The sequence below is a fragment of the Macrobrachium nipponense genome, chromosome 35, assembly GCF_015104395.2.
Source record: "Macrobrachium nipponense isolate FS-2020 chromosome 35, ASM1510439v2, whole genome shotgun sequence".
In the NCBI taxonomy this organism is placed as follows: Eukaryota; Metazoa; Arthropoda; class Malacostraca; order Decapoda; family Palaemonidae; genus Macrobrachium; species Macrobrachium nipponense.
Window position 1 is genome coordinate 42070280 of NC_061096.1, and position 12832 is coordinate 42083111.

General features: G+C 38.7%; 1 protein-coding gene across 2 annotated transcripts in view; it reads left to right on the forward strand.

Annotated features, from left to right (window-relative positions):
• Window positions 1-12832, forward strand: part of LOC135208685 (uncharacterized) — a 42115-nt gene that overhangs the window by 25319 nt on the left and 3964 nt on the right. For both annotated transcript variants that reach the window (XM_064241128.1, XM_064241127.1), the window contains exons 3-5: window positions 9005-9111; window positions 9878-10093; window positions 11176-11291. In XM_064241128.1, the coding sequence (XP_064097198.1) occupies window positions 9005-9111; window positions 9878-10093; window positions 11176-11291 (439 nt within the window). The remainder of the gene's footprint in view (window positions 1-9004; window positions 9112-9877; window positions 10094-11175; window positions 11292-12832) is intronic.

The window sequence follows — 12832 nt, forward strand, 5'->3', positions numbered from 1 at the left end:
TTATCAAAGCATCGGATGTAGCTGAAAGTTGACATGTATATTGTACAACCACACACAAATTTTGTCACCATTATCAATAACCTAAACCCGATAGTTTTGATTTTTATAGAGTAAAAATTCTCTAGCCGACGCCATGGCCAATGATAACGAGCCAAGAGTCGAAAAACATTCATTACGTAAGCAAGGTAAACACTATTTTACGAAATGTTGCCCCTCCCATCCACCAGACAGAAACTCATTCACCTTGTTCCATCGGCTCTGAAACCCATAGCAGTCAAGACTGGCTAACAGGATTTGGAATCGTCCCCGTGGTTGCAAAACTGCATTTGTCTTACGACTTACAACTTTATACAGTCAAGAAAAAGCCCGTGGCCATACTTACTGTAGCCTGAATAGGTAATTATTCAGTTTCTAGTTTAAATCCAATGTTTATGGTCTGATTTGTATTTAGCGTAACGTGATTATAATACTTGTAATATCATTCAGGATTTTGAACATTTCCATTAACTATTCACTATGCCACCAAGAGAGAGGGAAAGAGTATGTAAACAGTCTTTATATAACTATTTTTGTTAAAATAAGATTTTTATCCAAAGTAAATACAAGCTTATATGTGCTAAAATCTCCAGCAGACCAACGGATCATCCGATATAATTTTTTTCTTCTTCTTTCGGCTGTACGACCGTGTTGGATATAAAGACTTTATGAATGGCGGAATGATACATAGAAGTGGGTGGGGTATCTGTCCTAGCATAGTAATACTACTGTAGCAGTAGTGCCGCCGCAACAGTAGTAATAGCAGTAAACGTTTAGGCCAACTGCTGGGATTCTTGAGGATCATTTAGCTCTTCTTACAACTACTCGAGAAATGAGTTTTTATAACCAGAAGTTAAATTTTCTAATCCAAAAATGCCCATGATAGCCTGCAGTGTTATCCTGAATTATAACGAGGCCAAAGTGGGTGGAGCCTCATGTAGTCATCATTCTGACGATAATTATTGGTGAAGGTTTAAAGCCAAAATACGGTACCGGCTTTTTTTTTCAGTAAATAGGTAGATAGCCAATAAATAAAAATTGCTTGACATTGGATATAGCAGTTATCAAATCAAGCTTGTCTAATATGTTTTTGAAAATTACCAACTATTCCTTACATCTTGTCAATCTGACTGTGACATATAAAGTAGACTGTAATTTCTTAGGACACTTATTTTGGGAGTTAGACTAATAATCGAAGTGGTTTTGTATTTATTAACATATTTTGTTGGTTTGTTCATTATGACAATTACCAGTGGAGAGGTTCAGAGTTCATAAAGGTGTGCTGCTTTGCTTGTATTTAAATTTTTATGTCATTGTTGCCAGAGGTCTAGCCTTCGTTACGTATAGCCAATCAGCCATCGAGAAAAAGGGAAGAAATGCTGTCATAAGTTACGTAACGAGTGCGTTCGAAACCTTTTCTCTGAGTAAGTTGGCCCGTCTTCGAAAATAATCACTTTTACATGATAAGTACCAAATTTATTCAACCTATGTAATGCAGAATACAGTCAAAATGTATGTGTAGATATAATGTGTATTCTGAATAAGGGTTCTATTTATGAAATGCATAGATAAAAAGTTATTGCGAAAAAACCGTGTTACAGAGGCCCTGAATCTCATAGTAGTTTGGTAGAAAACGGTTACTGAACCATGACGTCATACTGCGGTATGATCTGCAGTTCTCATAGACCCAATAAAGGCTATTTTCTTTTACTTTATGCCCATGAAGAAAACGCGATCCAACAGTCCATACAGAAAATTGAACCTTTACCTCTTTAGACATTCTTTTGTTCTTTAACTTCTCTGCAGGCGTTCCCGCTCGCTGCCTTTCTCGTCTTGCTTGCTTTCAGTCTGCAACTACTTTCACTCTCGAAACATCTGTATATCATTCATCATTCTTTCTTCTCATCTGTGTGTGAGTGAATGTGTAATTGAAGTTTATTATATCCTAAATACCAGTGACTGCATTTAGTCGTTTTTAAGAAGCCAATCGATGTGGGTAGCCCAGTAGTACACCTTTTGTCACCACTGGTGGCTTCGGCGCTGAGCATAGGAATTGACCTGACTCGGGTGTATCTGACCCTCATGGCCTGTCTGCTCTGAAGCTTTGTCTGGGCAGAAGCCTCTGGCTGGTGACGGAATCTTGATTCATACTTCAAGTAATGCACTACAGTAGATTCACATCAAGTAATGCACTATAGTAGATTCACATCAAGTAATGCACTATAGTAGATTCATATCACCCGTGCATCTGATGTCAAGGTTCTTCCCTTACGACGCTCCTGATTGGCTGTTGATAAGCCAATCACAAGACCGGAAGCTCTCAGTCTCTCGAGAGAGTTCACATAGGCAGGATGTATGTTCCACCTCTCCTGAGGGATACTTTTGAAAGATGTATCCCTCAGGAGAGGTGGATCATACATCCTGCCTGAGTGAACTCTCGAGAGAGACTGAGAGTTTTCAGCCCAGTGATTGACTTATCAACAGCCAATCAGGTGCGTCGTAAGGGACTGGCCTAGACATCAGAGGCACGGTTAAATCTACTATAGTTTGGTTCTAGCAGATATTTTTGCCGTTATTTAAGTCAGGATATATATATATATATCTATATATATATATATATAATAATATATATAAATATATATTATAATAGAATTCTATATACCTTGTACTTCAGTTGAAAAAAAAAGCTGAACTACCAAATTAATGCACCTGTAAGCGCAGTGACCCAGAATTGTGTGTGTGTGTGTGTGTGTGTGTGTGGTTCTTATCAACATTAATTGGATTAGAGTTAACTGTTAACTTCGAATTATAAAATGACTGCTAAAGAGATGTAGAGCAAATGCTCTTTTACTTGTTAAAAGAAATTTAATTTCATCGTTTCAAGAAATTGTTCCTGAAACAAAACTGACCGGAACCAAGACTTTCTTTTTGTCTTTTTCTCACACTGACATGAAAACAATGGCTTGTAGTAAATTGAGGTTCATTCACTCTTTAGGTACAGACTCTCTCTCTCTCTCTCTCTCTCTCTCTCTCTCTCTCTCTCTCTCTCTCTCTCTCAATCTGCTTAGTATGGTATGCTATTTAATGTGGCTTTCTAGGAATTGGTCTCAGGCGTTTATTGGAAGCCGAAATGTTAGGTAGAATGGTTGATGAATTAATTTGAACATAATACTCAACGGATATAGACGGAATTGTTTCTTTACTGCTTTTTTCCGGAAAGTATTCAGATTCCTTTACAAGTCGACCTTTAGATGAGAGAGCTTTCTTAGAAGTTAATATCGTACATCGCAATGTATCTCTATATATTTCACGTTTCCAGTGAAAGTATAACATGCATATTATAAGTTTACCAAAGAATGACGTTCCCCTTGTACATTCTGATTTGCTAGACCTTTCATCCTCTGTGGTCTCACTAAGACCACGGAAAATGTAGACCAGTTTGAAGGTTCCCCCTGTGTTTACGAGTGTATGTTGTTTTCTCGCACATTGCAGACCGTGGCTCGCTTGCCAGAGGAGTTTATGTCGCCGTTGCTCCTCCTGTGAGCGAGAACGCTTCGGGTACCGGCGAAGTCAGAGCGCTGGAAATTCACTGGTACGGCGTGACAGACTTTGAGGAGGATGATGTGGTTGGCCTTTGGAGACATAAGCCCGAGGAGGGAGACGCAGGGAGATCGTTCGTTGCTGCAGTGAATGTGTCCGCCTCCTACGGCATATTGCAGACGGGTCAATTATGGGACGATGCTATTATCCCTTCTTCAACATCCAGAATGCGTTCGTGTTTGCCATACTGGGCCGGATACATTCGCCAGGGAAGGGTCCTCTATTCGTCTTGTCTCAGAATGAAACTTCACTGGATGTCTGAGATGACGGATGAGCTGTCGCATCTCAGATTAGGTGATATTGTATTACCAGGGACATACATTTCGAGATGGGGAAATCACATCGGCCCTTGCAACACTCATTCCACTGCAGAAAATCATTCGAAGAATAATATCGTCTGGCAGCAATTGGTCTTTGGTTCCAGATACTTACAAGTAAACATTTCGTATAACCCGGGAACCGAAAGCATGTTTTACGTCAGTGTTGGTTTATCGTGTGATATACCCCTCCAGTCTTTGATATACGATGTAGTCAGATTCATGTCCCAGACGGATGAAATTCTTGTCATTGACATTAATCACTTGTCGCATGACTTTGACGACTACCCAGAAAAGCGAGAAGTTCTGATCTCGTTGATAGAAACCAACTTCAAAGACTGGCTCGTGCCCGACGCCTTATCCCCCAAACCCACCTTTGGGGAACTTCAGCAACGAAGGTCAAGGTTGGTTGTTACATACCCATCCAGCGAGAGATCAGCATCATTGAACTTATGGGAGAGTATTTACCATCTCTGGAGTAAAATCACGAACGAGGACGACCTTATACACCTCCTTTACGACCGCATCCCCCAGCAACGCGGGAGGTCGCTGTGGGCTCTGATCGTTGAATTTCCTGTGGAAAAACTGTTGCAGTGGGGAGGTTGGCGCAGTGCCCTGGCCACTGAGAACCCCGAAGTGGAATCCACGTCCGGCAGAAAATGGTGGAACATGGTGAACGTCATCGTCGTCGAATCATTGCTCTCATCGGATATTGTGGATGTTGCGATAGAAGCCAACAAGAAAAAGGCAAATTTGTCAGCAGAGAGAAAGCAAGCGCAAGTTCTGGCTAGACGCAGATGGTTGGCCAAAGGTTATAGAAGGAGACATCTGTTGAGAGTTGCTGCCAAAACAAGTAAGAAATGTATATAAATTGGATCTATTAACCAGAAGAGAGAGAAAAAGAAAGATCAGTCTCTAACTCAAGTCCTGAAAATGCCCCTTATGAAGTTCCTCTCATGCTGAGGTGCCAGGGATTTTTAATGAGATTAAAAGTAATAGATGTAGGTCTTCTTGAGCAGTGACCTGAAACCACTAAGAAAGAGCAGGTTGCGTTTATACTCCGCCTTCCTAAACCTCAAGTGAAACAGGCTTATGTTTATCCTGAGAACTTTGCTTTTAGATCTGGGATATCATCTTTGTGCTCCCCTTCATCCATCTCTGTACTTTCGTTTTCTTCCTGAAATGATATTTGGATGCTCTGAAACCTGAGAATTTCTGACTTGAGAAAAACTCTTCAGAATTTGTATTATGTCTGGGTCGTCTTCACTTTTCAAAACTCCTTTTTAGTGTTCTTTATGGCAATGTTCTGATAATCCTTAAGTGTTCCAAGCAAGAGGTATCATGGTCTCATACATTTTATTGAGCATGTGCATGACCAATATTCATGCATTTTCTAAATCTCTTGTGTAAAAAAGTTTTTTTTTTTCCTCTCACTCAGACTGCTGTTTACGGTAATTTATTTGTTTGTGATCGTCATTTGGGAATGTCAGCACTATTATTTCCGTACGTGTTTGCATAAATCCGTGTAATAACGGTAAAACAGCAGTTTTCTAAATGTTTAAGGTGTGCTCATGCTTATGAAAAATTTATGAGTCTGGTAAGAGAACTTGAAAGATTTTGTAATAGAGAGAGAGAGAGGAGAGAGAGAGAGAGAGGGGGGAACATGTACTTTTTTGTGCTTGTTGATTCCTCTTAAGATGTTATAAGCAAAAGAATTAAACCCTAAAAATCTCTCAAATCCTGGCTCTAATGTTATAGTTGTTTATTGCGTGCGTGGACTTACTAAATTTAATTGAAGCCCTAAAACATAAATAACATTGTTAACATCTGGCAAATATGTTTGGAGTGCATCCTTTCGAACACTAAGAATAGGTTGGACTTATGAAGGATGGAAGTGATATCATGATAGATATTTGAAACTGTTTTTTGCACTATGCAACCAAAGAGCACCCAATTCGACTTCATCTTAAAACATATGAAAATATTTGTTTAGAGTTTCATGCTACCTAAGTTTTGTTGATAATTAAGGGGCAAGTGTGTAGAGAATGCGGAAATACTTTAGTGCATGTCTTGGATTTGGATGACATTCATGTAATGACATCGCCATTTAAACCATTAACATTAAAGCCTTGACTCTACTGGAAACTTGGGGGTTTAGGGTGGGGCGGCGGGAGGGGGGAGGGGGGGTGGGCGTTGACCTTCCAGTCAAAACATTTGTCTGTGGGTTTCCCAGCCATGAACAAAGAAAGACCTAATCTTTTGAACAGTGGCCTTTGGGTTCCCATGGGAACAGCCAGAAAAGGGGCCCCCCTGCCAAATCATGTACCCAAAGATCTTCTCCCTAACTTCCTTAGGAACCCCTGGGAAGTGCCTTTTAATAATAATTATGATTTGGTCTAACACTGAAAAAAAGACGCACTTTGTTCGTCTTTAGAAGAAAGAGTCATGCACACAAACAGAAAAAATGCAGAAAGACCTTTCAAAATTCTTTCACAAAAGTATTGATGCGGTTATCATTTAATGAGTACACCAGGTCCTAAGAGCTTCTGAGAGTTTATGACATGCAGAATTTGCATAGTTTTCGTATACTATGTATCTGTAGGCAATGGAAATATATTTGAATGACGATCATGTTACATCAAAGAATTTTTCCTCAATGATCTGCGCTACTAACCATTAAGTAACATACATACTAGACAGCATTAGAAACGTCCATAAAATTCTAAGTAAATTGTTAGGATCGATGAATACTAAAAATTTTTTTAGATAACACTTTATTAAGTGCTAAAAATAGTACTATATATACCATACGTCCTTCACGCACCCGTGCAAATGTGATATTAAAAATTTCTTGTAGTCAACCTATTTTTTCTGTTTATGTTCAGTTGCTCAAGCAATAATGCACCATCCTCGAAACGAATGCTAGCGCGTAATGTTTTTTGTAATTATGTAATTATTATTCGGAAGATACTCGAAGGCAGATAAAAATCAGTGAACATTCTTTATAATATTCTTTGAATCTATATTGATCAGACTTGCAAGTAACCACGAATAATAATAATAATAATAATAATAATAATAAATAATGTAATGATGATGATGATGATGAGATATGATGAGAGTGATGATGATGATGAGATGATGATGATGATGATAATAATAATAATAATAAGAATAATGATGATGATGATGATGATGATGATGAATTGATGAATGAGAACGTATTATGATCAGAATCAAAATGCCTGATAACAAGAAGGATGACCATCATTGACATGCCATCATTTAATCTTTTAGAAGTGCTTTAGTCTGGCAACAAAAGACCCTCTTCTGGGAGAGCATTCCCTGGGCATGCGTGGTCTAGGAACCCAAGAGAGCCTAGAAGCGTAAAACCTCTCCTCCTTGGGTATTTCCCGCATGAAGTCCGAGGGTACCCACCATCCAGATGGTGGGTTACCTTTCCCTAGCTTCCGCCAGGCCAGGAAGCATCCCAGGAGGAATCCTTCATCATGTGGGCTTGGGACCAAGACTTCCTATGCATGGGATCCTATGAGGAGCGACTTTATCCTCTCCCCAAAAGGAAACTTCCATGAGAGAGGCAGGCCACCCACAGAAATTAGTTCCTCCTCTATCTACCTTCCTTGGAGGGAGGCAAGGCTTCTGAAAAGCCGGGAAACGTCCCTGTTGGAAACACCTGACCACAAGGGTGGCGGCCAAGGCTTCCTACGAAAGGCATCCATTGAAGAGGACTTCCAGCCCCTTCCCCAAAGATGCCTTCCCAGTAGGAAGGTCGTCCTCTGAAGCTGCCCTCCCAGGAGGGAGGCTGGGTTCTGGCTGGGCTGGGGAGCACCCCTGGAAGCCAGCATCACAACGAGGGTGAGAACCACGGCTTCCTCAAGAAGGCATCCTTTGAGGACTGTCTGTACTCTTCTCTGGGATCCCTTTCTGGGACGCCCTAGCTCCCTTTTGGAAGATATCCTCATAGGATGTTTTCTGTAGGAACCCTTGACCCTTACCTCAAGGTGAGGCCCCCACCCCCCTTCCAGGAGTTACCGTGCTTCCTCTGCGAAAACATCCCCAGTGTAGGGCTGGAGACCTCCCCATGTGATCTCTTTTATAGGCACCGTCTTTTTTTTATGATTATTATTAAATCCTAGTGTACACGTGGTTTCTACAACTTTCAGACATGTTCAGTATTTATAGTAATTCATCTAATTCTCAAGGCTGAAGCCTTCAATCGGCAAACAAAAACTGCAGCTGCAATGCTCAATTTATTCATTACAAAGCTAACAGCTGTTTCAGCTGCTCTTCACTGCTGCATTAGATGCAAAAGGGAATTGCACTTCAATAGAAAGTCACGTGGAGCCAAAAACTGATTAAAGACAAGAATCTTTGTCTTTATCTCAGTTGAAACCTTATAAATTATTATAGTTGGGATCGCTGTTTGCACTGAGCCTTTTCCAGTATTTCTATCTTGTGTCCTCCTTTTTGTCTGTTCCTTTGTCCCTCGTGTCTTCTCGAGCCCAAGCTGTCTCAGTCTTGAATCTTGGTCTTTCTGTGACTGAATAAATTGATCCAAATAGGAACAGTTGTGTAGTTTGCCCTTTGAAGACGTCAGCCTTGAGGCTTTGAGGTAGTACTCAAAATATTGACAGAAAGTTGTAAATGCCACGTTCTGCCACTCAGGTCTTTCCTGTGCTTTATTTTCCACAAATCTTCAGCCTTCTTTCTCATAGCTCTCATCTAAGTAGGTCTGGGTCTTACAACTCTTCTGCTGCCCATAGGAGCCTATAATTATAGCTCCTACGGGTTGTGCAAAGACTATGTCAAAGTCATCTCCATCTCCTTTTCATCATTACTTCATCTTCACATATTTTGTGGATCGGGAAATGAAAGTATGTATTGCTTCTGAGAATTGTCATATGGCAGCATTCAAATGCCAGTTCCACTTCGTATATATCATATTTCCACATCTTCTACTTGAAACGTTAAAGGTATTTTACATAGATGAAAACATTTCAAAGACTAATAAATGTTTGATTTCTTTTCAGTGTGTGCGGATTTGGTAGGCACTGGTGGAGTTGGTGTTAGAATATGGCCTACGTTGAAGGCCTCTCCAATAAGGATCCAGCACCATCTCACCTTTAGGCTGGTTCAGGTAGTATCTAAATTTCTTCAAAACATTTACTGACTTGACTAATAGTAATTATCAAGTTTTCTATCCTTTTTCTATGAGATAGTTAGGCTAGAATCTGGAATATATACTATAGTGTATTTTGAAATTCAAGATGTGTTTTTATCTTTTACCATCCCTTTCTTCTTAATTAAAAGAGTTGTCTTCACAGAAGTTACAAACGTTGCAAAATGTGTGTTATGTGTATTCATCAATAGGTTTTTATTCAACCGAGTTATTCATTTACTAACATTAGCTGTGGTTACTGAGGTTGAGAAAGAGGGGGTTCTCTCTCTCTCTCTCTCTCTCTCTCTCTCTCTCTCTCCCTCAGTCGAACGTGGATCCTGTATTTAATCTTCTCATTGGATCACGTCTACTTATTCAGTGTCTAAAGTATGTTTCACTTTCAAGTAACTGCCCTCTGTCCAAACACTGTCCTTGGCATAACGTCTATATTGTGTATATAGGCTGCCCCATTTTATTGCTAGCTGAAAGAAAAAAATATTCTCTCTCTCTCTCTCTCTCTCTCTCTCTCTCTCTCTCTCTCTCTCTCTCTCTCTCTCTCTCTCCTTCTTCTTCTTCTTAGATAATGTATGGAGTAAAGAAAAACTGTTTAAGATTGGTGCCAAGCTCCTTCCCTTTTGTAAAGGTGAACTTTAAATTATAAACTATTAATTTTGTGGTTTCATTTAACCCTTCACAGTCTATAACATTCAATCGACAAACGTCTCACTGTCATCTTTGCCAACAGATAAACTGGGAAGCTGAAGAAATCTTTGAAGGTGACTGGGTAGGAGTGTTTCCGAAGGATCCCCGTCCCCCAGTGAGAAGATCAAATCCTCTAGGACTTCCTGTGCCCCAAGAGGAATCTCTGCCACCATGGGAGATGCCGGCTCCTCTGTTTTGGGATACCCCTTACTCAACCCAAGGTCAACTTACTTCCAATGTCACCCAAGGAAGGGTTGAGGTAAGTGTTGTTTGTGATATTTGTCTGGTGTTTATTTTCCTTCTTCCACATAAATATGTTTTGCCTTTAGTTTGGAACTGGAATTGGAATATAAAATTTAGGACAGAGGCCAAGCACTGGGACCTGTTTAGGTCATTCAGTGCTGAAAAGAAAATTGAGAGTAAAAGAGAGTTTAAAGTTGTAACAAGAGGAAAACCTCCGATTGTTAGGAGAGGGTTGAAAGTAAGATGGAAGAAAGGATAATTATGAACAGAAGTACACTAAAAGGAATGAAAGGGGTTGCAGCTATAGGCCGAAAGGACGCTGCAAAGAACCTTAAGTAATGTTTACTAGCCCTAAGTTCGTTCAAAGAGAGAGAGAATTCAGAAATGTTTATTGTAAGAGAGAATTCCAGATAATTGATAAGTTTTAACTAATGCAGTCTTGTGTTAACACGTTATTTATCAAATTTATATTATTTGAAAAAGTGTTTTTTGGTAGTTGGTGCGAAAATCATTCTTATACAGTTTTTCCGTGTTAAATGCTGATATAATAGATTTTCATTCTTTAAATGTCTTGGGCATAAAGGCTAACTACTGTATTATTATTATTATTTATTATTATTATTATTATTATTATTATTATTATTATTATTATTATTATTATTATTATATTAGCCTGTAGTAGGGACAGTGCTTCATGTCCATTGAATATATTTTTAGTTAATTGTTGCTATGTTTCCTTGTCATTATTTCGTTTGTTTGTTATTAGCTATTAATTTTTTTATGTTTTGTTGATATCGAAACACTTCCGTTGTTGTGTTTAGACCACTCATTTTCTTAAGTGTAACGTGTGCCCCTATTTTATCTCTTTATAAATGAATTGCAAGCAAGTTGAAACATTCCACCAATAAAATTGATTTAGATATTTCATGCTTTTTAGTTAATGTCTTTGTTGAGATTTCTTCAAGCGCCCAATACAGTTACCAGAAGACTGTAATTGTTTGAATCCTACATCACTGAATAGATTTTGAAAATTCAAGTAATCTTTAGTCTAATTTTGTTTTGCAGCAGTGGATTACCATGCTTTTTCCAATTCATCAGTTGCAGATGTTAGCAGCAGGTGGCTGTGTTGGTGTTTGGACTGGATTCATAAGGAATGGCATAGCCGTCGCAGCTGACTGCTTAGCATCTCATCCAAATTGGCTCTGGCAAAACAGGTTCGTTACTTCTTACATACTTTGAGGACGAGAAATAACCCTTCTTTGAAGTTTTGGAAGAAAAGTTACTTAATGCAAGACCTGCTTATGTTGCAGAGTATGGGTTTTGCAGTGACTTTTCTTTCACTTTTATTGAACATCATATAATACTATATACTCTACAGTGACTTCCTTTTAATAAATTGCTATTTAAGACTCGATAATAATTATATTTCTAAATGCAGTGGAGTTCGTCACTGGAGAGCAGTTGCTTAACTCGGTATATATTGTGAAATTTAACAGACTGTATTGTTTTTATTTCCTTATTTCAGAACAGTGCAAATATAATATATTGATGAACCTCTTTTTTTAGAAGCATGCAAAGGTAGCCCATTTATAGATATAAATATATTTGATAATTTTATCCCTAATTTTATTTCAAAAAATAAACAAGCTTTGAAATACCTTTTCCCCCCATACTTACCAATACAATGATCGAATGTATGTCTTTATGTAATGACAGCTTCTGCACTTTTGTCTTCTTAGAGCAAACTTTCCCCTAACTCTAGCATGAACTTGAATTTTGTCCAGGTTATGGGCATGCCTTTATGGTTACCATAATGGGGTATTTTTATTTACATCGCATACTCCAACATTTGTGCTGAATGCAAATGTTATGTAATATCTATGCTTTCCTAGCATGTATAGATGGCAACTTTTTTGCTCTCAGGAAGACAATCTATCTTAACTATTATGAAAGGAAATTGATGTTCAAAGCCATTTTGCCAGTCTTTGATGATGGTTCTCATGCTTTATATTTATGACTCTAAAAATAATAAAAAAATAATATCTTGTATGACCCATGTCAAACAAAGTAATTGGATGGAGAAGCAGTGGTCATGGTTCATGAGACTATAATCTGTTTTTTTCCATTTGTCCACCCGCCTGCGGTGTTTGCGTATGGTAACACTGCGTCCCGGGCTTTAGATAGTTACATTCAGCAATTATAATAATATCCTATTTCGAATATTAACGGTGTAATTCGCATACAGTAAATTATTAAACACTTTTCAGTTATAAATGTACACCCAGATAACCTTTTATTTACCTAAAACTTACACATAACGTAACTATCTAAAGCCCGGGACACAGTGTTACCATACGCAAACACCACAGGCGGGTGGACAGATGGAAAAAAACAGAGTATAGTCATACTGCAAGACGAAATTGGAATAAGTACTCACAGTCAGTGAAGTAACAACATTCAGTGTCCAATTCCACATGAGAAAAAGTTAAAGAACTCTCCTAAAGTCTCAGTTCCAGCTTTCATTCCATAACCAAGAATTGATTATCAGTGCTTTAATCTTAGTCACCTGTGGTTGTATCTTTGCTTTTATCCTAATTTCAGACAGTGTCTAATAATGTACCAGTAGGAGTAATGATATATGGGCATGACACCGTCATTTATCCACACTCGGCACACTAGTTTTGGTGTAGTCAATGGTGCTGGGTGATTTAGTTTTTCCAGCACAACAGCCATTGTTGACGGTTGATTGATTGAT